Source organism: Ursus maritimus, unplaced genomic scaffold (assembly GCF_017311325.1).
Source record: "Ursus maritimus isolate PB19 unplaced genomic scaffold, ASM1731132v1 scaffold_8, whole genome shotgun sequence".
Lineage (NCBI taxonomy): Eukaryota > Metazoa > Chordata > Mammalia > Carnivora > Ursidae > Ursus > Ursus maritimus.
The window spans coordinates 69,280,796-69,303,739 of NW_024426996.1; the positions used below are offsets into that span (position 1 = coordinate 69,280,796).

Here is a 22,944-nt window from a genome sequence, read left to right on the forward strand (position 1 = left end):
TTTTGGACCTCAGTGACTGTGCGTAAGACCCCATTTGTCCAGAATGTTAAAGGTCCACAGTTGAGCCCCACCAAATGGTACCAACTGCCCCCACTAACAAAGCCTGGCATTTTCTTTCTTGTAAACTCATAATCTCTAAGAAGTGCAGTGATCCTAATAGAAGTAGCGGCAAAAGTACTAATATTAGCAATGCTCAATCGGCATTTATTGAGCTCCTACTCCTACCCACACACTGCCCTAAGTACTCTAGTATTATTTTTTAAAATCCGTTCCAAAACCCTAGGAGGACAGACCATTAGTATTCCCATTTTACTGAGAGGAGGCTGAGACACAGAGCAGTTCAGCAAGCTGCTTAGGGCCACACAGCTAATACACAGGGAAGCCAGGCAGTCGAGCTTTAGAGCCTGCACGCGTATTTAAAGGTACAATATATACGTAATTTGCGCTGTCTCCGCAATGGACTCAGCGTCGTGAGCGCGCACCCGCTCTCCACCCTCCCCACTCTTAGCCCCGCGCCCTGCACGCCCCAGGCGCCGCGCTCCTACAGGCCTGCGAGCCGCTGGGCTCTGCTGGTGCGCGTGCAGGGTGTCGGTGTCGCCCAGAGCGGCCGTGCGCTAGGCGGCAGCAGCGGGCCCCGCGCGGGATCAGCGGCCGCGCGGTCCCTCTTGGCCGGGTGGGTGGGCCGGCCGGGGCGGGGCCGGGCGATCCGGGGCGTCGCGTTCGGGCTCCGGTCATTCGGGGCTTCGGGAGCCGGGCGGGAGCTGCAGGATGGCGGCGGCAGCGGGCGAGGCGCGCCGGGTGCTGGTGTACGGCGGCAGGGGCGCGCTGGGCTCCCGATGCGTGCAGGCGTTCCGGGCCCGCAACTGGGTAATTGGCCCGGGTCTCGCCGGCTGGGGCGGGCGGGTACGCTGCTGATTGGGGAGCAGAGGGGCCCTACGGGTGCAGCCCAGGAGGGCAGACGCGATAAAGCCGGGCCCCCTGTGCACCCCCAGACATGAGCGCTTGCACGTGCATTCACAGGTCTACTGTTCTGGCTACGACTGCGTGCTCACACCGCGCCCTAGGTGTCGGGCCTTTGCTCTGCAAGGAGGTGGGGGATGGGGCTCCTTGCTCGGTCTCCGCCAGGCCCAGAAAGTCGAGTATGGCTCCGGAGAGAATTCCAGAGGGGAATGAAGAGGAGCGGGCTTGAGGGTACAGTGAGAGACAATGAGAAGGAGGCTCCGGAATTTGACTGCCTGGCGCGGGTTACTAGTTCTATAATCGTGAACTTATTGCTTAACACCCTCGAACCTCAGTTTCCTCATCTGTAAAATGGGGATTATATTAGTATTTACCTCTTAGGGGATTGTGCGGATTGATTGAGATCATTGGTGTGGTTGTAACGTACCTGACTCGTGGTAAAAGCTGTTTAAGAGTTAGCTACTAGTATTACTATAATTACCCCGTTCCTATAGCCAGCCTTGGACCTGGTATTTTGAAGACACAGTCCCGCAAATGTTGGTGGGTTCTTCGTTTTGCAAAGACTATTTCCACTACTTTGCATAATCAGGTATTGCTCCCTGTAGGGGACAAGTAGGAGTGGAGCTGACCTATGGCCAGAGACCCTGATCCCATCCACCAGGCAGGGCTCAGCGCATTCCTGGTGGAGACTCCGCCCTGTGTCTTCTCAGCTGCAGCTGTCACTTGCACATAATGTGCGGTAGCTCGTAGCTCGGGGGAGCTTCGCCTGGGGGTTTAGTTAGTAGCAGCAGCAGCCTGGGTCAGGGTGCCCGGGAACCAGGGAGAGAGGGTCGCAGGGTTTCCTTCTGGTTCAGAACCTGCTATAGGACTTCTAAGGGATTCTGCACACACCACCGTCTTCCTACTCTGAACTTGGGAAGACTGTGTTTTGAGTCATCGTCCAGGGTCTGTGGGCCTGAGAGTGGGAACATGTAGGGAGTGCTTTTCCAAACTTGAATATAGTGGATTCTGTTGGTATGCATGGGTTCCAGAGGTGAGCCCTGTGGGTTCCCCTCGGGGGCGGAGCCCTTGGCACCCCCGCCCTACCCCTTCATTTCTAGGAGCTCTGGGAGGGGCTGGGATACAACCTTTTCTTTGTGTCTGTATCCCCCAGGGCTCGCGACATAGAAGTAGTGAGCGTTCTTGAATGGATGCTGTGTTCTTCAAAGTTTGTGGTGGAGATATTTATCTCTGGGGCCTGCAGACCTTGGGGCCCCGGAACTTTATGAGAAAGAACAGAACTGCATGTCACCGTGCCAGGAGCTTTTGCAGTTAATTTTCACACTAACTCTGTTAATTGTTAACTCGCATGAGAAAGGCTCTATTTTGCGGCAGGAGGACCCAAAGCCATCCCTCTGTGCTCGAGGGCAGGGGTCTGAAAACTCTAACCCTCCAAGGGCGGAATCTGGCCGGCCATCTGCTTTTGTACAGGCCAAGATCTAAGAATGGTTTCCTGGTTTTAAATGGTTGGGAAAAAAATCAAAAGAAGAATACTATTTTGTGACATGTGAAAATTGCATGAAATTCACATTTCTGGAGTTCTAGTGCCTGAAGTTTTATTGGAACATAGCCAAGCCCGTTCATTTATCTGTTTTGTCGGTGGCTGCCCTGGGGTCAAAATAGCAGATCTGAGTCTTGCAACAGAGACCACAGGGCCAGCAAAATATTTGGCCTTTGACAGATCAAGACTTTTGCAGACCCCTGGTGTAGGAGTCTCTGGTAGTGCAGGGTTTGGCTTCAGAGGTGAGATGGAGGAGGAAGGTGAGGTGTTTGGAGGCAGATGGGCTGGACTGGGGCTCGTTAATAATGGGGAGGCTGAACGAAGCCAGATGTCCCTGTAAGGAGTGAGATCTTTTCTCTAGCGGGTTTTTTTTTTAAGCCTCTTATCTGTCTCCACTGCCCCCATTTCTGGGTGTGGATCTTTAATGGAATTACAATTTACTGTCTCTTGACCAAAGCTGTTTTCTCTTCATGCCAGTGGGTTGCCAGCATCGATGTGGTGGAGAATGAAGAGGCCAGTGCCAGTGTCGTGGTTAAAATGACAAACTCGTTTACGGAGCAGGCTGACCAGGTAATTCCAGAAAAGGCCCCCCACCTCCCCAAGCACTGTGGTAGGGAGACCCTGGGTAGGTGGGGGGGGGGGGGTTTCCACAGGTAATGTGTTTCAACTAGTATTCTCTATTTATGAAAGCCATTTGTGCTCATTGAGGGAAATTTAGAAAACGTAAAAACAAAGCAAAAAATGCAAAGAGGATAAATTACTCGTAATCCATTTGTAGTTAGCTCACTGTTCACGTTTTGGCCCATTTTCTTGTCTTTCCTATGCAGACGATATGCTCTTAGTTTTATAAGTTGAGATAATCTTGTATTTTATATTGGTCAGTTTTTTTTTAACTTAACACTTCATTTAAATACTTCTCAGACCACTTAAAAAAAACTCTTCTCTGTCAGCGTGTGATTTTTAATTTCCTTAGTTTCCACTTCCTGGCCACGTAAGTGTTTGGCAGTTTTTCTTTTTTACCATTATCGAGAATCCTCTGGTGACCATCTTTATCTCCATCTCTGATTATTTAGGATACATTCTAACAAGTGGGGCTCTCCAGTTCAAAGCATGAATAGTAACAAAACAGGTTATTTGTAATTATAAAATGATATGCTTATGTAAAGCCAGAAGTCCAACAAATGGGTAAGTAAACTGTGAAATACCCGTTTCTCCCCATGATTGTGTCGCTGCCCGGAAGGAAGCACTGTCAGCAAGCTGATGGCCGTCTTGGTGTAAATATCAGAGATGCTCCTAAGTGGGCCGATCTTTCTGGAAGAGCCATCCCCACAAGCTGCTTGGGGGACTGTGCTGTCTGTGGTTCTCATGCTGGCAGTGCAGGCCACATTCCCAAGGAGATCTCCACATCCGTTCTTCGTGTGGTATGCCATATTTTTCTAAGCACTCAATGAGGCAGGCGGGCAGGTGCGGATAGATCCATTTTGTAGCTTGGAAGACTGAGTTTCAGACACTTAAGTGACATGGCCGACAGGCTAGTTGGTGATGGATTAGGGAGCATGGATTTTCTAATAAGAGACTTACTGGGGCTCCTGGGTGTCTTCGTTGGTTGAGCGTCAGACTCTTAATTTCGGCTCAGGTCATGATCTCAGGGTCCTGGGATCCAGCCCACATCAGGCTCCGTGTTCAGCAGGGGGTCTACTTGAGGATTCTCTTTCTCTCTAAAATAAAAAAAAAATCTTGAAAAGAAAAAAAAACCCAGAAGAGACTTACTAATAAGCTCAAGGTCTGTTCTTTGTTTGGTTATGCTTTCCCTGGTAATCTGAATGCTGTTGGGGGTCTGATGTTTGATGGTCCTTAGCTGTATTTTATAACAAATATTTTAAATTTTAAAAAGTGAAACATGGGGGCGCCTGGGTGGCTCAGTCAGTTAAGTGTCTGCCTACGGCTCAGGTCTTGGGTCCTGGGCTCGAGCCCCTGCTCAGCGGGGAGCCTGCTTCTCACTCTCCCTCTGCGTTCTGCCCCCTCTGCTTGTATTCTCTCTCTCTCTGTCAAGTAAGTAAATAAAATCTTAAAAAAAAAGTGATACATGTATGATGTAGAAAATTAAGTAAAGCAAAAAGAAGGGGGATCACGTTTAGTCCCACAATGTAATGTTTTGTAGTATTTCCTTCCAGTCCATTTCTCTAAATGTATACCTGAATAAGTCTAAAAATTAAAAAAAAAAAAACCAAAAACAGACCCAAACTGAGCTGCTTATTTGCTCTTTCTAAGGCATCAGTTTGACAGAAGTTAGACTATAAAAAGCCAGCTGACTTATTCCAGAATATAGATTGTTGTGGTTCTTACTTTTCTTGACAGGATCCTAACATTTCCTGTACCTGATGGTTACCTATTGGCCTTAATAGGGTTAATAATAAAACCCAACTAGGTATTGTTATGTTGTCAGGCACTGGTCTAAGTGCTTTATTCTCTTTAACTTGCTTATCTCTGTAACACTCCCAAAACAAAGTTTCTGATTGATCTCTTTTAGAAATGGGGAATTTGAAGCAGAGAAAGGCTCTGGTATTTGCTCTAGGTCAAACCAGCAGGAGGTGGCATAGTTGGGATTTGAACCTGGGCAGTGAGGGTTTGATTTCTGCATTCTTGACTACGTGCTAAGTTGCCTCAGCACCATAGCTCCGTGTGAACAAAGTAATAGTAGGTAAACTAAATGCAAGGAAGCACGTGGGCTTGGGTATCGGCAGCTCTTCTGCTGTGGTTCTCTGTAATCAGTGTTTCTGTCTGTGTTCACTGTCTTGTCTATTCCTGTTAATTGCAGGTTTCTGATATCATGTGCATTTTTGAAATTGTCCCCACCCGAGACTCAACAGTGCATTTTAAGACAAAGATGGAGAGATGCCTTAGTTACTTCAAGCTCAGACTTTAAAACCTTTAACCCTCCCTAACCCACCCACTCACCCAATTAAGAATTTCTGGACAAACAGCATGACATCCAATTTTTGTTTTTAAGGCTTCAGAAGAAAAAACTCAATCCTAATTTGTGTAAAATTGACCCCAAGGCAGGAACTTCACTAGAGACAGTGAGGAGATAAGATGTGAGAAAGACATGAAATCTTTTTTATTTTTTATTTTTATTTTTTGGGGGGGAGAGAGAGCATGTTTGCGGTGGGGAGATGGGACAAAGGGAGCGGGAGAGAGAGAATCTTACATGGGACTTGATCTTATGACCCTGAAATCATGATTTGAGCCAAAATCAAGAGTCGGAGGCTTAACCGACTGAGCCACCAGGTGCCTTGAAAAGCATTAAGTCTGTAGAAAACTATTGGGCAGAGAGCAAAATTGAAGGGGGTAGAATTTAAAAATGCACAGATGTTGTAAAAACAAGTCAAACAGGTGCATTGTTTCCTTGGGCTCCGTGCTTCCCTGAAGAGTAGAACACAGACAGGGCTGTGCAAACACATGGACATTGGGAGATATCCAGCTTCCGGCAGCTGAGATCTGGGCTCTTGGTAACAGGGCTTGGTTTAAGAATGAGGGGTGGGGGCAGGCTGGCGACCAGGGTAACAGGTGGAAGGTCAACAAACGTAGGCAGGATTAGGTGAGATACTCATGAGTAGAGGTCAAGGGAAATTCAGGAATTTCTTAAAGAGGAAAATGTAGGTATGGGGCATAGGGAGAGGAAAGATTGGTTTCCATTGCCCAAGTGTTCTCTTGGAGGGAGTGATTGGAGGCCTCGGAAATTGTTGCGGAAAGAGGTGGGGGACCGGAATGTTGCTGCTGTCAAAGATAGACGGTCTTGGGTTAAGTCATCTCGGTCACTTTGGAAAAGTGTGAAAGGGCAGTGGTTGATGGCCAGAATTGCCTTCTTGTCAGATTTTTGTTTTAATAAATTGTAACAAAAAGACATGTATATATTTTCAATACTTTAAACATTTCAAACAGAAGAGATAAATGAACACCATGTACTTGGTATTTACCGACATTTCGCCATTGACTATATATTTTTTTAATTGAAGAATAGTTGATGGTTTTTTTATTGCTCTTTTTATTTTTTTTTATTTTTTATTTTTTTAAAGATTATTTATTTATTTATTTGACAGAGACAGAGTCAGCCAGCGAGAGAGGGAACACAGTGTGGGAGTGGGAGAGGAAGAAGCAGGCTCATAGCAGAGGAGCCTGATGTGGGGCTCGATCCCACAACGCCGGGATCACGCCCTGAGCCGAAGGCAGACGCTTAACCGCTGTGCCACCCAGGCGCCCCTTTATTGCTCTTTTTAAAGATATAATTTCTCACTGGCATTTTGATTTGGAGTTGCAGTTAAAGGGGTTTTTGTATTAAGGGGAGAAAATAATTGATTATCTCAGATTATGATTCCGTGATGCATGAAGAAAGTCTAGAAAGAAATACACTAGGAAGTTAGCTGTGGGCATTGAAGCTCTTGGTGAATTTTTTAAAGCCTTCTCCTGCTTTTCTTTACTAATTGTTTTATTCCAGGCATGCTTATGTCCCAACCCTTCAGGATGTTCCAAAGAAGACTCTAGATTGCTTTATAAAAATCACATTGAAATGTAGTTGGGCCTCAATATCCAAAATGCTTATTGTAGATTGGTCCTGTATCTAATTTTTCAAAGGGTTAATTGCCAGGTGCTGTTAACTGACTTCAAAACGAAGTGAAAAATAAACAGAGGTGACTGTAAAGACATTGACCTGTTTGGGTTTATCTGACTGTTGATGCACTTTTTTGTCCCTTTTGTTTAAGGTGACTGCTGAGGTCGGAAAGCTCTTGGGTGAAGAGAAGGTGGACGCGATCCTCTGTGTGGCTGGAGGCTGGGCTGGGGGCAATGCCAAATCCAAGTGTGAGTCCTTTTCTGGGTTAATCATTCATTGCACTCTGCTCTTTGTCCAGCGGGACGGATTGGGTCCATCCTATGTCCCAGGCCAGATGGTTTCTGTATTTCTCCCAGAATCTTTGCAGTAGCTCTGTGAGGTAGGGATTGACCTCCCATGTGACAGATGAAGGAAACACTTCCCTGACGGGGGTTAGGGGAGAGGGACGTTGCGTTTGAAGTTTGGAATAGAAGCAGAATGAAATCAGCGTTGTTTCCACCTGATCTTTCAGGGCCTCTTATTGGGAACTGGGAGATGTGTGAGAAATGGAGATATCCTTCTGAAAGTCAGAAGGGCTCAACACTGAGTGTGTATTAAAGCTGAGTACGGGGGCACCTCAGTGGCTCAGTTGGTTGGGTGCCTGCCTGCCTTAGGCTCTGGTCATGATCTCAGGGTCCCTGTTCAGCAGGGAGTCTGCTTCTCCCTCTCCCTCTGCCCCTCCCCTTCCACACACGCTCTTTTTTGATTTCTCTCGCTCTCAAATAAATACATAAATAAAATCTTTTAAAAAAAAAGTGGTGACTTAAAAAAAAAATAAAGCTGAGTACGTTTTTCAGCTTCTTATGAAAATTTTCAAGCGTACAGAGAAGTTGAAAGAACAGTTCCTTGAATACCCCGTGCCCTCTGTCTAGATTTAGTCATTAACATTTGCCGGACTTGTGCTCTCTTGCTTTCCGGTGGGTGTGTATTCTGCGTGTGTTTTTTTTTTGTTAACCCTTTGAAAGTAGGTTGACGTTTTGCTGTCCTTGGGCATGTATCTTCAGGGAGTAAACTCATTCTCCCACATTCTCATAATACTATTACCATTCCTAAGAAAATTAATAATAATTCTATAAGATTAATAATAGGCTGTATTCAGATTCCCCAATTTATTCCAAATCTTGTATCATCGTTTTTCTTTTTTTTCCACCTAAATATTCCAGTCAGGGTTTGTGCATTGCGTTTTGTTGCTATTTTTAGTCTCTTATTCTAATTTTTTTTTTTTTTTCCTGTGGTGGACTTGGTGAGTTCAGGGCACTTTTCCCGTAAAATGTCCTACATACTGAATTTGTCCATTTCTTTATGGTGCCATGTACCTTGTTCCCTTGTCTGTGGTGTTTCCTGTGAGCTAGAATTCAGATCGAGAGACTCCCTTGGATTCAGGTTAAATATTTTGAGGTGAGTGTTCTTCCTGAGTGTTGTGTGCCTCATGTGACATCACGGGATACTTACGGTGTCAGATCACCGTGCCCATCCACGGTGATGCCCAGCTGGGTGCTCGGGTCAGGTGGCGGTGACAGACTTCCATTGTGAAGGTAACATTTTTCTGTTCGCAGTTAGTAAGTGATCTGTGGGATGCTACGTGGGCGTTGTGTGTGAATGTCCTATTTCTAAGCACCTTGAGGGTCTCAGATTCCCCAAACCTAATGGTTTTAAACCTCCATTGATAATCTCTGCCTGAGTCCATGGTTTTTAAATGCTGTCATTCCTTCGATGTTGATCAGTCAAAGGTATGTAAGAAGGAATTGATTTTCTGTGAAATCAGTTACACGTAAAATTGGTATTTTGTGGGGTGTTCAGTTTGGCAAAACACCCCAATGGCCTTTTGTGTGTTTTGGGAGCAAGAATTGATACTTTTTTTTTTTTTTTGAATCTAGTCCTTTGTAGCCGGGAAACACCGTACCTCGGCTGTCACCTCCTGAAGGCCTGTCCTCCTGTGTCAGGAAGGCTTTCTGTCTGGATTGTGGGCGTCTTGCCCAGCCGGTGATGTGATAGACGTTAGCACTTACGCCTCACCACGTCTCAGGCAAGGCCAGAGGGTGAAAATAAGCATGAGATGGTGGTTGTATCAGCTTTCTTTTCAAGAGTCTTTAAAGCTGACGTTAAGCTTTCCGGCATAGAAAATGGAGCTCTCTAGAATCCCTCTTTATGCCCGTGCAGGACTAGTCCCTCAGATTTTTATCCCAGGTAAAACCTGACTTAGACATACTGGTTCTTATTCCAAGCCTCAGGCCCTTCGTAAGTAGAACAATTTTTGAGTCAGAGCCAGTCCGACCTATGTGTTCCCAGGTGAGGAAGCGGAGACTCGGGTAAGCACGTGGTCTGGATTCGACCCCGAGTCTCTCTGCCCACGGGTCCTGGGCTGTTTGGACTGGACCTTGTCGCCAGGAGACTGGGAAGGCAGGAATGGCCGTCAGGGCTTCCTCACCGGACGCCATGAGTGGAGCTCGCCTTTCAGGGTCTTCCCTGCGAACGCTGAGCTCACGCGTTGTTCTTTCTCCGCTCAGCTCTCTTTAAAAACTGTGACCTGATGTGGAAGCAAAGCATGTGGACATCGACCATCTCCAGCCACCTGGCCACCAAGCACCTCAAGGACGGAGGCCTCCTGACCTTGGCTGGTGCCAAGGCCGCCCTGGAGGGGACCCCGGGTAAGCCTTCATTTCCCAGTCTGTAAAATGGGAGCGCTCATCCTGGTCCCCTGGGCTGCCGGGCGCCTCCCTGAGGGGCAGGGGAGTCCTGGGAGCCCTTTAGCCTCCGAGATGCTTTACAGCTGGGTGGAGTTTGCGTCCTTGAGGCCTGGATCTTTGTAGGGGCAGGACTCTGGACCCTTCTGTGTGCATTGTCTTCGCGCTGGTGGTGTAATCTGGCCGTCCTGTCGTCTGGCCGTCCTGTCGCCTGGCCGTCCTGTCGTCTGGCCGTCCTGTCGCCTGGCGCTCCCACGCGCTTCCTTCATCTGGGATCCGCCCAGGGAATGAGTGGTGCCGAGCTAGGTGTTAATCAGTTAATAAACAAGTTTTGCCGTCACCGCACGGCGTCCGTGTGTCCCTGAGAAGCAGCTCAGCCTCTGGAAACAGTGGGGGCTGTAGGGTACGAGAAAGATTCTTCTGGATTCTTCACGGGAGCCGAGGGGCTTTGAACAGATTATTTGATATCTTTGGCCAGTTCTGCTGTAGTTTCTTTCACGGACGTGTATACAGCGCCTGCCGAGCCCTCTTAGAGCCACTCTTCCCCTTTTGCGTATTTTCTCATTTAATCCTGCGGTGGGTGGTTCTCACCTTTTTCATTTACAGGGACGCAGACTGGAACTTATGTGAAGTAACTGGTCGTGATGTCATCCGTGAGCTGCAAATTTACTTTAAACCAAAACCCTGATCATTTCTGAACGGCGTGTTTGTTCTCCTGCATCGCACAGATGCGTGTTTTCCTTGGCAGTTTTGCTCCCTCTCTGTTTCCTGGGGCTGCCATGACAACGGACCGTGGCCTCGGGGGCTTAAGCACAGACACTTACTTTCTCACCGTTCTTGGGGGCCGGGAGGTCTGAGACGGAGGTGCAGGCAGGGTTGGCGTCTTCTGAGGCCTCTCTCCTTGGCTCGCGATGGCGTCTGCTCTGTGTCCTCTCGTGGTCTTCCCTTTGTGTGTCTGTGTCCTGATCCCCTCTTCTTGTAAGGACGCCAGTCAGATTGCATTAGGGCCCAAAGACCTCATTTTAACTAAATGACCCCTTTAAAGACCTTGTCTCCAAATACCATCACATTCTGACGTACCGCAGGTTAGGGCCCCAACACATGAGTTTTGGGGTACAGTTCAACCCGTCACACTCCCTTTGGGATAAGGCTGATGAAATTTAAGTGGGGTTGGGGGACAGCACAGGGAGGCAGAAAGTGTCTACCTCTGCTACCTAAGTAAGCTCTTCTCTTAAAAAAAAGGAAGGGAGGGTTTTTTTTTGGGGGGGGGTGGGGGCTTTTTACTAAGTGGTAGAGACCTCGAGCACCTTTTTCAATTTTAATGTAAGTCACTGAAGTGTGAGGCCCTCACAAATTAACACTTTCTTGCCCCTCGTTTTCTTATTAGATGTCTCGGAGCATATGATCTGATAAGTCCATGGCTCTTGCAGTAATTACCGCTGTGTAAATGTTAGATGTTCGTTCGGTTGAGATCTGATTTTTATTAAAGGTGACATAGAACAGAAGCACTAGAAAGTGAGTAGAGAAATGAGTAAATAGCTTGACATTTAAAAAAGAAAACCCTGCGACTGAAAGACGGATTTTTCTGAAGGACAAAACAGACTCTTTACTTTGGTTTTTAAATATCTTTTTTATTTATAGTTTTGGATACTGGTCAAGACTGCAGGTTCTGGAACTACACTGGTTGGTTTTCTGTTGTGGTTTGGCCCCTTACTGTGTGATGTTTGGTAAGTTACTTAACCTCTCTGAGCCTCAGTTTCGTCATCTATGAAATGGGGATAAATAACAGCACCTTTTCCATATGGTGGTTTTGACTTGGAAATATCATAATGGATGTAAATGGCTTAGAAAGATACTATAGAGTCAGTAGTCAGTGTGAACTTTTATTATTTATTCCAGATAGACTTTAAAAGCCCAGCTATTTCGGCTTCTTATATTAATAAGCTTGTTCATCTTTAAGTTTTTAATTAGATGTTGTTAAATTTATTTGAGTCATGAAGTCTTTTAACTGTGGTTCAGATCCCAGAGTAATCCGGGGAAATCTGTGTATAATACAAAGTAAATGACGAACAGGCTTAGTGGTCCTTCAAGCACAAGAGAGATTGTTCAGAACTGGAGTTTTCTCTTGGAAAAGTACTCAGAAAACCCCACTCTCCCGTGTCCACGTTTGTATTTGTAGACCGTCTCCTGGTGGATAAAATATTGGAAGGAAGGTGATCACTTGTTAACCACTGAGGCATCCGTGGAAATCAGTCTTTAGGGACTGCACTGGTCATTTTAATAATTGGGAGGAAAGTATTTATCTTCTCCATGAATGCATTTTTTTGCATCTTGCAAATGATCCCCTTCCCCACATTGTGTAGAATCCTGTAGAATTAAGCCATTAGGGTTCCTGGTAGCTTGTTGCTGGTTGCTTGTTTCTTTCTTCATCGTGTTGTTTGAGTGGAATGAGGCGGGGGCCCCGGATGTCTGCTGGGGCCTGGGGCTGCGTGCATAAGATTCGTGTGCTGCTTAATTTTAATCACGCAGAGTTTGTTAGATCTTCATATCAGTGTTGGCTTCCTTCCCCCGACGAGACAGAGAAGCCAGAGATAGTGAAATCTTGTGCTTCTAAATAACTCTTTGAGACCTTGACCCTCTTTTGCAATTCAAGGTTGCTGTTGGAGAGTTTAGTGATTGGTTCCTCAGCTGGGCAGCGATCCCACCTCCCCTGGGCCTTCGATGCCTTCTCAGCTGTTACGCCATGAACAGCATGCGTGCTGGGGTTTTCTAAGGAGGCTGCTGATCTCCAGAAGAAACGGTGGTTTTCTGCCAGACGAGAGGTGTTTACAGCAGCTAACCTTGCTTCTTTGTTGTTGGTTAGGGAGGATACACAGCTGGGTGCTGTGGAGGAGAGAGACTGGGTTCCTGCCACCTGTCCGTGGGACAAATGGAAACCTGTCCTAGTAAACAGCATGCCTTGCTTCAGTCAGCAAACATTCACGGACTGGCAGGAGGAAAGGAAGATTAATAGGTGGTGTGTATCCTTGCGTGAAAATTGTTCAGCTGCCATACTTTATAAACAACAAGTGGGGCACATTACTTCTGTTAATTCAGTGGGAAACATTTATTGAGCGCCTATCCTGTGCTGAACCCACAGTTAAGTACTCCCTCCCCGTTTTCCAGCTGGGGTAACAGGATTAGAAAGGTTTTGAAAACTTGGCTGGGATTTCTTTAGTGGTGAGCGGAAGAGCTGAGATTTGAACTTGGGCAGCCTGCCCTCCAGATGACTGCGCCATCTCGCCCGCACGCATTTATTGATCTGAGGGTTTAGGTGCAGCTCTCGCCTGGCCTTTAACCTTGGCGCAAGTCTGTGTGTGAGCCTGGGCACGTTACGCATCTGCACCTTGGTTTGCTCAGTGGTAGAAGTAAGATCGACCTCATGGTTTTCATGGTAAATGTGAACTGCGGGGTGAATAACAGGTGCACCTGAATATCAGGTCCCTTTCCCTCTCTTTCTCCAGGTGTCCGTCCTTCTCTTCCTCCCAGGCTGCCGTGGAGGTCTCTGGGCACACTCGTGGCGGCCACTGGGCACTGAACTGTCTCTCCCCCTTCCCCAGGGATGATCGGCTATGGCATGGCCAAGGGCGCCGTTCATCAGCTCTGCCAGAGCCTCGCCAAGAAGAACAGCGGCATGCCGTCCGGCTCTGCAGCCATCGCCGTGCTCCCGTAAGTGGTGGGGGCTTCCCGTTCCCTACCCACCTCGTCTGCCCCACGGCCTACCGTGAACATTTGAGTAGCTTTCCACCAGGGACTTGTGTGTGCTGTCATCTTGGCTTCTAGAATTCTCCCGAGGCCCTGAGGGTGCTTCTTCAGCTGTCGGGAGTATCCCCGGGCTGTCCAGAATTGTTGATTGGCTGATGGCTGGGTCTGTCTTGCCTCTTTCTGTTTTTTTTTCCTTCCCTCTGTCTGTCCCTCTGCCCCTCCAAATTAAATGTAGCCTACACATTTTATTTCAATATGTGTAGTTCTTTCAAGTCATTATAAAGCCAGTGGAAGAGAGACTGTATTTAGTGTTTATGTGGGTGTATTTGTGTGTGGTGGGGGGATGGGGTCTGAGGGAGATTATGGGAAACTGGGAGATGTTCCTGTTCGTGACCAGGAGGAAGGTCAGCTGGCTTGCCTCTTGCCTGCAGCTCTATAAAGTGGACGTCGGGACTGCGAGGGTCCTGGGGTTTCCGGTTCCCTGTCGTTTGTGAGCTTCTATGAGCCTGTGACCTGCTCCCTGAGCTGTTTTGAATGATTCCCGAGGCCTGAATGTTCTTGGGAGAATCATACCTATCTGAATTCCATATTCTCTTGCCGAAAATCATGAGGTTTTATAGAAAACAGCCGCAAAAACGAAGGATGAGACTCCCCCATATTTAAAGGAGTATTATTATCACCCTTAGAAAATCCTGAGAGATGAGTCTGCTTCATTTCAGGGAGTGAATAAAGATGTAAACAGCAAAGCAGTTTACTTGATAAAGACTGAATTTAAGTAAAGGCAGGACTGTGTTTTTAAAAAGGCTCTTTCATTTTGTTCCTGTCTGCTGACGGGTGGGTCACGAAGCTCCTCCCTGAGTTAGGCTTGGACGTGATGTCTGTAAGTGCGGAGGGCTCCCCGGCTTCCCTCTGATTGTCCTCATGGGAGCTTCCCGTGTTAGCGTGGCCACCCCTGGAGCCCGAGGCTCTTGGTGCATTTTCCCAGCCAAGGAGGACGGGGCGGCTGTAATTCTGAGAGCAGGCAGGTACCCATGACAAGCCTGTGTCTGTGTCCCGCAGGGTGACCCTGGATACCCCGATGAACAGGAAATCCATGCCCGAGGCCGACTTCAGTTCTTGGACGCCCTTGGAGTTCCTGGTCGAGTGAGTATTGACATGATGTCATAATATTGGCAGCTGCCTGCCTCAGTTGTCCACCTTTTACAGACCAGGGGACAAGCCGTGTTCTCGCAGCTCACCAGGACGGTGGCTCTGTGAGGTCACCAGGCCCCCGAGGGGGTGTCGCACATCAGTGTGAATCTTAGGAGGGCTTGATAGTGCTGATGTCTGAATCTGCAGCTGACCAGCCTGAGCGTGTTGTCTGACTGCTCCAAGCCTCGGTTTCCCTATCTGTATAATGGGGTCCTTAATCATTGTTAGGGGGATTACATGTGGACGCGCTTGGCTTGGCACAATGTCTGACCCTCGCAGGAAGTGCTCAGTAAACCTCCGCTCCTGTTAACATCGTCGTCTTTGCTAAGAAGGAGCAGCAGTGTGGGGGTAAATGCTGATCTAGGGGCACATCCTGGGCCCCGTGTCTGAAATAGCACCGAGCCACAGACCTACAGAAAGTGTCCTTTGTTTCCGAAATCCCACTCACCTTTTTGAGAATATGGGTGGCATTTGAAGATCACCCAGAGAGAGTGAGCTTTCTCACTCTGTTGCGTGTGGCTAGATCTCAAGTCCCAGAGCTTTCTGTGTGGTAAGCATGTACTCCCCGAGCACCCACTGTGGGCCAGGAGCTGTGCTGGGCCCTGGGACAGGGACATGAATAAGGTGCAGTTCCTGCCCTCACCAAGCTGGGGCTGATCGTTCCCCCCAGCACCAGCGTGTGCCAAGTTTGGGATGTGCTTCTGGCCTGAGGTTACATCTCATCTTAATTAAATCGAGAGATACTAGGGACTTTTATTTGATCTTTGGAACTAGTTTTAGGTAGCCCTCATTATGTGCCAGGCACCATTTTAAATACTATTAATTAATGTTCATAGCGAGTCAGTGGGGGAGGTCCTGTCATCTTTATTTAAGGTTTGGGGACTTGGAGGCATGAAGGCAGGGGTGCTAAGGAATGTGCCTGAGATCACGTAGCAGAGCCGAGATTGGAGCCAGGGACTATGGCTGCAGAGCCCGTGGTCTCAACGAGGCCCGCAGATCTTTCTGCCTCCCATGGCTTGAATTGGGTTTTGCATTTAAGTTCCTTTTTATTATTAATTTATTTATTTATATATATTTTTTACAGATTTTATTTATTTATTTGACAGAGAGAGAGACAGCCAGTGAGAGAGGGAACACAAGCAGGGGAAGTGGGAGAGGAAGGAGCAGGCTCCCAGCAGAGGAGCCTGATGTGGGCCTTGATCCCAGGACTCTGGGATCACGCCCTGAGCCGAAGGCAGACGCTTAATGACTGAGTCACCCAGGTGCCCCTTAAGTTCCTTTTTAAAAGCCAATACTTCCCAACAACATCTATGACCTAGGTTCTAGATGGAACATCTGGGGTCACGTGTCTGCATTAGGGCCAAGCCATAGATCACAGAGGGTGGCTGGGATAGCCATCCTTTGTTCCAGAAATCATGACACCATTTGTGGGATTTGAAAACTCACATGGCAGATTGGCATAAAATGTGCTTCGAATGCCTGGAGCTTGGTGTTCTTTCTCATCTGCAGACCGCTGAGGAAGATGAAGTAAGACAGTTTGAAACATGCCTGAGTAACACAGGCGCCCCGATAGCTCCAACCTCCACCGGTCTCCTTCAGAACCTTCCCCAAGCCCTGCCTGGCCCCAGAGAGGGGTCGTGGATGGTAGTCAGGGGGTTTCAGCAGTGCTTTGGTCTTTGGACCCATGTAATAACTGCCCTCGGCTTGTTCAGCTGTCAAGAGTAGGCCCTCAAATGACTTGATAGTTAAACATCAGCTCTGGTCTAGCAGGTTCCCGATTGGCCCTGAAGAGTATCCCAGGATCTCCTGCGTGCTTCCCCATTAAAGAAGGCACAGAGTCCTAGCTGGTGGAGTGTCCGGGGGGACCATGTACTCAAATGTAAATGTTTTGTTCGAAAAATTATCAGCCACTTGTTATACCTCGTGAATTTGCTGTGTCCTTTTTAATTTCTATCTTCTTAAAGGAGGTCTTCCCAAGTCCCCCAAGCAGGGTTCCCTCCCTCCACACACAGTGTGATTAATGCTTCCCATTGCTGCATTTGACATATTTTATTGTAAGGTCTGTTTTATAGTATCTTTTTCCATTGCTCTGGGTGTTCCATTTATGTTTACTTAAAAAAACAAAAGAAAAAAATGAGTTTCTTTTTTTTAAAATTTCTAGGAAAGTAATAGAGCAAAGTATAAAGTATTGTACACATGTTTATCTCTTAGAATTAACTAATTAAAGTCTTTTTTTAGTCACTTAAAATCACACTATGTTATAAAGGATTCCAACAGTGAAGAAAAATACAAACACTAAAGTTAAAATCTCGCTGAATCCTGCCCCTCGCAAATTCAAATGAGTACTGAGCTCGCTGGGGCCCTGGGTGTGTGTCCCTGTGGCTTATTCATAGCTGCTGCTGCTGTCCTCTTCCTCCAAGCCACTGATGTGAATAGAAGCATGTGTCCAGATTTTTGCTTTGAAAACGTAAAGCTGATCTTCTTTGTTCTAGAACCTTCCATGACTGGATCACAGGGAAAAACCGACCGAGCTCAGGGAGCCTAATCCAGGTAGTAACCACGGAGGGAAAGACGGAGCTTACCCCGGCATATTTTTAAGCTTCATCTCAGTGCCTGTTCGGGACCTGGCAGAAGAGTCCTTTATCTCAGTGTGGCCGTGTCCAGCCCTGTGTTTTCTGTAATCCTGTTTGTGGTACGAGATAGTGAGTCCTGTTTTCCCTCTCTCTTCATGTGCATTTGTTCTCCTCGGATGGTGTAAAAACTTTATGGGAAACGGAGATGTATGAGGGCAGAGGCCCGCAGATGGCACCGTCAGTCTGTGTTAGCTACGAAAGTTTAGGACGGGGTATTGGATGGGCCCCTCTTGTATCATCTCGAATGATACATCTCGAATTGTATCCGAGACTCGGATTCTCGGTCCCTGACAGTGGCTGTTGACCTGACTCGTTCAGAGATTTGTTGATACTGGGGGTGTGTTGGGGGCCCGAGTTATTATTGAATGGGATGTTGATGTCACGGACGTCGTTTCTGCCGCCTCGAATTGACCTGCCTTAAAACTCCTTTTGTGGTGTAAGCAAAATCCCGTGGACTCTGTTAAGACACCTTTTTCCTGTGCAGTTGCCAGAAGCGCAGCAGCACTTCTTGTGATCATTTGGAGTTTATCTTCCTAATAAATGCACTGCACTTGTGTGGTCTTCTTTAATCAGCCGCATCTTAAATACCCTCACAGATGATTGCACTGCAGTCAGGGGAAGGGGGCGGACTCAAAGCCCGAGGCGAAGATTTTTATTTATTTATTTGACAGAAAGAGAGAGAGAGAGAGCACAAGCAGGGGGATTGGCAGGCAGAGGGAGAGGGAGAAGCAGGGTCCCCACTGAGCAGGGAGCCCAACGTGGGACTCGATCCCAGGACCCTGGGATTACAGCCTGAGCTGACGGCAGATGCTTCACCGACTGAGCCACCCGGGCGTCCCCTTTTTGATTCTTTAAAACAGTTATTATTGAGGTAAAATTCAAATAACAAAATTAAGTATTCTTAAACCACCACCGCTGTCTAGTTCCGAAATGCGCTCATCGCCCCAGATTAAACCGCATCCCCACTGAGTAGTTACTCCTCGTTCCCCATGGCTCCAGGCCTGGCAACCGTGCATCTGCTTCCAATCTCTGTGACGTGACCTGGGTATTTCGTGTGAGTGGGACCTGCAACGTGCAGCCTTCGTGCCTGGCTTCTCACTCGGCATGCTTTCCAGGCTCGCCCACGAAGGAGCAGGTGATCCGACTTGGTTCCTTTTGTGGCTGAACGGTATTTCATTGTGTACACCGTAGTTCGTTTATCCGCTCGTGCGATCATAGATGCGTGGACGGTTTCTGCCTTTCGGCTGCTGTGACTAGTGCTGCTGTGAGCAGTCACGTGGTACCTGTTCTCCGTCCTCTTGGGTAGAGCGGGGTTGCTTGGCCACTTGGCAATTCTGCATTTAACTGTTTGAGGCGACTTCTCTGATCCTTGACACTGTATTTGTAGGGGCCAAGGGCAGGCCACCCCGAGAATCCTCTAGAAAACTTTTGCCCCTCCCTTAACACATAGAAGAATCTAAAGTGGGGGGGGGGCGTCTTTCGAGAATAAGGATAAATTTCATCTGGATGACCCATCGGTATGACAGGGCAAACATCTAATGACCAAACACCTGGTCTTCTGTTGCCTGTGAATTCCGCGCCTTCCCACCAAAAGCCCAGACCCCGACCCCTGCTCCTTAGTTCAGGGTGACTTATGCACCTCATGTGGCCTGTCTGGAATTTCCATGTCCGTGTGGGTTCCCCATACGTGTATTATTAAACTTGACACTCTGGTAATCTGTCTCATGTCCATTTGATTCTTAGTCCATCGCGAAGGACCTCTTGTTCCCTGACAGCTTCAAGGTGATGGTACCCAAGTTGTACAGGAAAGAAGGTGGGGGCTCAGGAAGGTGGGACTGATGTGTTCGAAGTCCCCCAGTGCTATGGTCGGAATGTTTGTGTCCTCCCCGTCTCACTCCCAAACTCATGTTGAATTCCTCATGCCCAGTGTGTTGGTATCAGGAGGTGGGCCTTTGGCCCCCCCCCCCCCCCCAGTTACGTATAGGATAAGCACCCTTATAAAAGCCGCTCCTGTGAGATCCCTGGCCCTTCCAGCACTGAGATCCGAGGCTGTGACCCTGAAGAGGGCCCTTACCCGACCATGTCAGCACCCTGGTCTCAGGTTTCCAGCCTCCAGAACTGGGAGGAGTCCATTTCTGTTGACAGGTCACCCAGTCTTCGGTGTTCGGTTGTGGTGCACACGGCGTGTATGTCCGTTCTGCTGAAACCTGAGACGGGCAGCTTCCGTTCTTCAGGCGGGGAAACAGTCCCATCCATAAGTGAAGTGACTCTCCAGCACTATAATTACTTTCAGAGAGCTGATTTCATTCCACTTGGCAACCAGACCTTATGACTGATTATTTAGGCACGTTTCTTTTTCTTTCCTTGTTGATGTGCAAAGAGAATAGAAGGAGCAAGGGGGTGAGGAAGAGGGAATGTTTTCTCTCCTGCTTTAGCCGATCATTCGACAAGTAATTTTTGAGTGCCTCCTATGCCATAGGCTCTGATCTGTGACAAACAGGTGCCCGAAGTAGGGCAAAGACCTCAGCCCTCACAGAGTTTCATTCTATGCATTAAACTGTACCAGCAACTGACTAGGTGTAGAGTATGTGAAAAAGGTAGAGCCTGTGGGAAAAAAGAGCAAGGTGGGGGTGGGGGGTAAAGGAGTGTTGGGATGGGAGGGGCTTGCAGTTTCGGGGTGGTGGTGGTGGTATGGACTGAATGTGTGTCCTCCCCAAAATTCCTGTGTGAAGCCCAAACCCCCAAGCGGCTGTAATTGGAGATGGCCTCTAAAGAAGTAATTAAGGTGGAATGAGATCATAAGGTGGGGGAGTCCAGATCCCGTATGATCAGTGTCCTTATGAGGAGAGACACCAGAGAGCTCTGTCTCGCTGCATCTGCTTTGAGGAAAGGCCATTTGAAGTGCTGAGGATGACGACCTTCCCCTGTCCTACGGTCCTTCTGGCTGGACTTATAATCACATTGAGATGAGACAGATTTAACAGGAGAAAATCAAATTTAAGGGGCGTAAATACAGAGAATCCACACAGGCAGCAAATTCCAGAGACAGCGAGGCAACGGGGAGTGTACATGAGCTAAGGGGAGGGGTAGGGCCTGGGGATACAAAGAGGAGCTCATCAGCAGGAGATGAGAGGAGATGTTTGGGAAAACAAGGTTGCCCTTTTATGCAGTTAAGTTCCTTAGGTGAAGGGGAATGTCTGTTATAGGCTCTTCTTTCCAAAGTAAATTTAGGCAATTGTAGGGGGGGCAGAGAGCTTTTCCTGAATCCGTTGGGTTTTAATTACTTTTAACTCAAAATAATCTTTATGCCGAAGTGGCCAATCTTGGGGCAGCCTGCCCTGCGCCCCTACAGTCGATACAGCAAGAAGGTGGCCGTCTGCAAGCCAGGAAGAGTCCCTGAGCGGAATCCTAATCGGCTGGCACCTTGATCTTGGACTTCAAGCCTTTAGAAGGTAAACTGTTGGTTAGGCCACCCCCTCGGTGGTATTCTGTTGTGGCTGCCAGAGCTGACTAAGGCAGACAGTGAGGACCTCATGTTGGGAGGTGACATTTGAGCAGATCCTAAAGGACGTGTAGAGGTTATCCACTCCTTTAGGTGTGTTTCTCACTTCTTAGGTGAAGGAAGTAGGCGGTACAAAGGTCCCCAGGCAGGAGTGTGCCAGGCATGGCTGAGGTGGCCTCAGTGGTGGAGTGGAGTGTGGGGGAGAGAGGGGCAGCTGTAGATGAGACGGAGACATGATCGTGTGGAGCACAGGTTCCCAAACCTTCTCGGTTCGTGGTGCCCTTAGTGTCTTGGTAATTTTTCATGACGCCTTACATCAAAGGAAATACTGAACAGTGGATTTATAAGTAGTTAGATCCTCACAGCTCAGTAGTCCAGTCTGACAGATACTGCCGTGTTAACCTCGGGAGAGGAAGCCCTCCTGTGCTGGCCCTGTGAATGCACAGTGCTGTCCTGGGTGCCTCGGTGGACAGTTTGAAAATGGCAAATGTAGGGTGCTCCATTTTAAGACTTTGCCTTTGACCTTTGGCAGCCATTGCTGGGATTTTGAGTGAAGGAGTGACAAGATACATTTGAAGATTGCCTTGACGGTTGTGTTGAGGCTGGTCCTGAGGCTGATCGCAGGAATCCAGGCAGGAGATGACAGAGTAGCAAGGGAGGGAGTGATGGGTGTGGTGAGAAGAAAGTTACATAAGAGCATGTATCTTAAAGGTTGAGTCAATAGGCTGATTTAATGTGAGGGTGAGAGAGAGAGGAGTCACTGATGACTCCCAAGGTCTTTGACATGAGCAGAAGGGACGATCGGGTAGTTTATAAAGGTGCTGCAGAAGGCTATGGGTAGGAGAAGCTGTGCTGGGGGCATCAGAAGTGTAGTTTGGACAAACAGGTTTGCTCTATTAATATCCCGGTGTGGATAGTCAGTGGCAGATGCATTTTGAGTCTGGAGTTCAAGAGATAGAGAAAGGGAGATCCAGAGGTTGTGGGCAAAGACTTGGCATTTGAAGCGGTGAAATTAGATGGATGAGACCAAGGGAATGTGTTGGTCACGATCTAGGAGCTAAGAACCGTATAGTGATGTGAACAGGGCAAGTTTAAGGTAAAGGATGATTGAAGACCAAAGGATGAAGTATAAAGGGCTAAAGAAAACTGAACGTTGGACTAGGGGAGGAGTTCTCAAGGGGGGACGAATTTGAAAGGCAGACCCCTCCCCAAGGCTGGCATCTGGACCTCTTGGGAGAAGGTTTGGTTGCAGCTCACTGAATGGCATAGACGTTTGGTGCGTGTCCTGGGCCAGTGCTGGCCTATGATCAGTAGGGAAGCAGGAAACGCCCTGCCAAGGTATAAGGAGACTGAGGCTGGGAAGCACCCCCACTGGGGCATCTTTGAGATTCACTGGGGATTCTGCCATTGGGAGCTGCTGAAACTCAATGAGAAGCCATCTGTGGGAGTGTTGCTGGAGGTCCCCTGCAGGCACATGGTAGTCATGAGGCAGGAGCAATACAGAAATGAACCAGAGCCAGGAAGAGAAGCCCCTTCCTCTTGCAGTGTACCTCCAGCACTCTCTACTGGCAAACGTAACATCATGTCAACTGTGCAGGAGTAATGCTTGCAAGGTGCATCTCCATTCTAGCAGAATAGGCAATGAGATGTGACTTTGGAATAGAGAGGCAATACACTGGTAACTGGCTGTTATGGACTGGATATTTGTGTCCCCCCCAAATTCATGTTGAGACTCACCCCCCCCCCCATGTGATGATGTTAGGAGGTGGGGCCTTTGGAAGACAGGATGGGACGAGGTCATCAGAGTGGAGCCTGCATCATTAGTGCCCTTATGAGAATCGTGAAAGAGGTTGCTTCTCTGCTCTGCTTGCCGCAGTGTGAGGAGACAACGAGAAGGCAGCATTCTGTACTCAGAAGTGGGCTCTCACCAAAACCTGAACACACTGGCAGCCTGATCTCAGGCTTCCAGCCTCCACAATTGTGAGAAATACATTGCTGTTGTTTATAAGTCACTCAGTCTGTGCTAGTTTGAACTCAGATGC

General features: G+C 48.1%; 1 protein-coding gene across 1 annotated transcript; it reads left to right on the forward strand.

Annotated features, from left to right (window-relative positions):
• Positions 1-678: 678 nt before the first annotated feature.
• Positions 679-17,954, forward strand: QDPR (quinoid dihydropteridine reductase). Its single transcript, XM_040625244.1, has 7 exons — positions 679-867; positions 2,978-3,070; positions 7,261-7,357; positions 9,656-9,796; positions 13,432-13,540; positions 14,636-14,719; positions 17,260-17,954. The coding sequence occupies exons 1-7, from the start codon at positions 769-771 to the stop codon at positions 17,363-17,365; spliced, it is 729 nt and encodes a 242-aa protein (XP_040481178.1). The 5' UTR covers positions 679-768; the 3' UTR covers positions 17,366-17,954.
• Positions 17,955-22,944: the final 4,990 nt, after the last annotated feature.

Coding starts and splice junctions, on each gene's coding strand:
- QDPR (XM_040625244.1), top strand. CDS start 769: ATGGCGGCGGCAGCGGGCGAGGCGCGCCGGGTGCTGGTGTACGGCGGC. Junction 868..2,977: donor CGTTCCGGGCCCGCAACTGG/GTAATTGGCCCG, acceptor TCTTCATGCCAG/TGGGTTGCCAGCATCGATGT. Junction 3,071..7,260: donor TTACGGAGCAGGCTGACCAG/GTAATTCCAGAA, acceptor CTTTTGTTTAAG/GTGACTGCTGAGGTCGGAAA.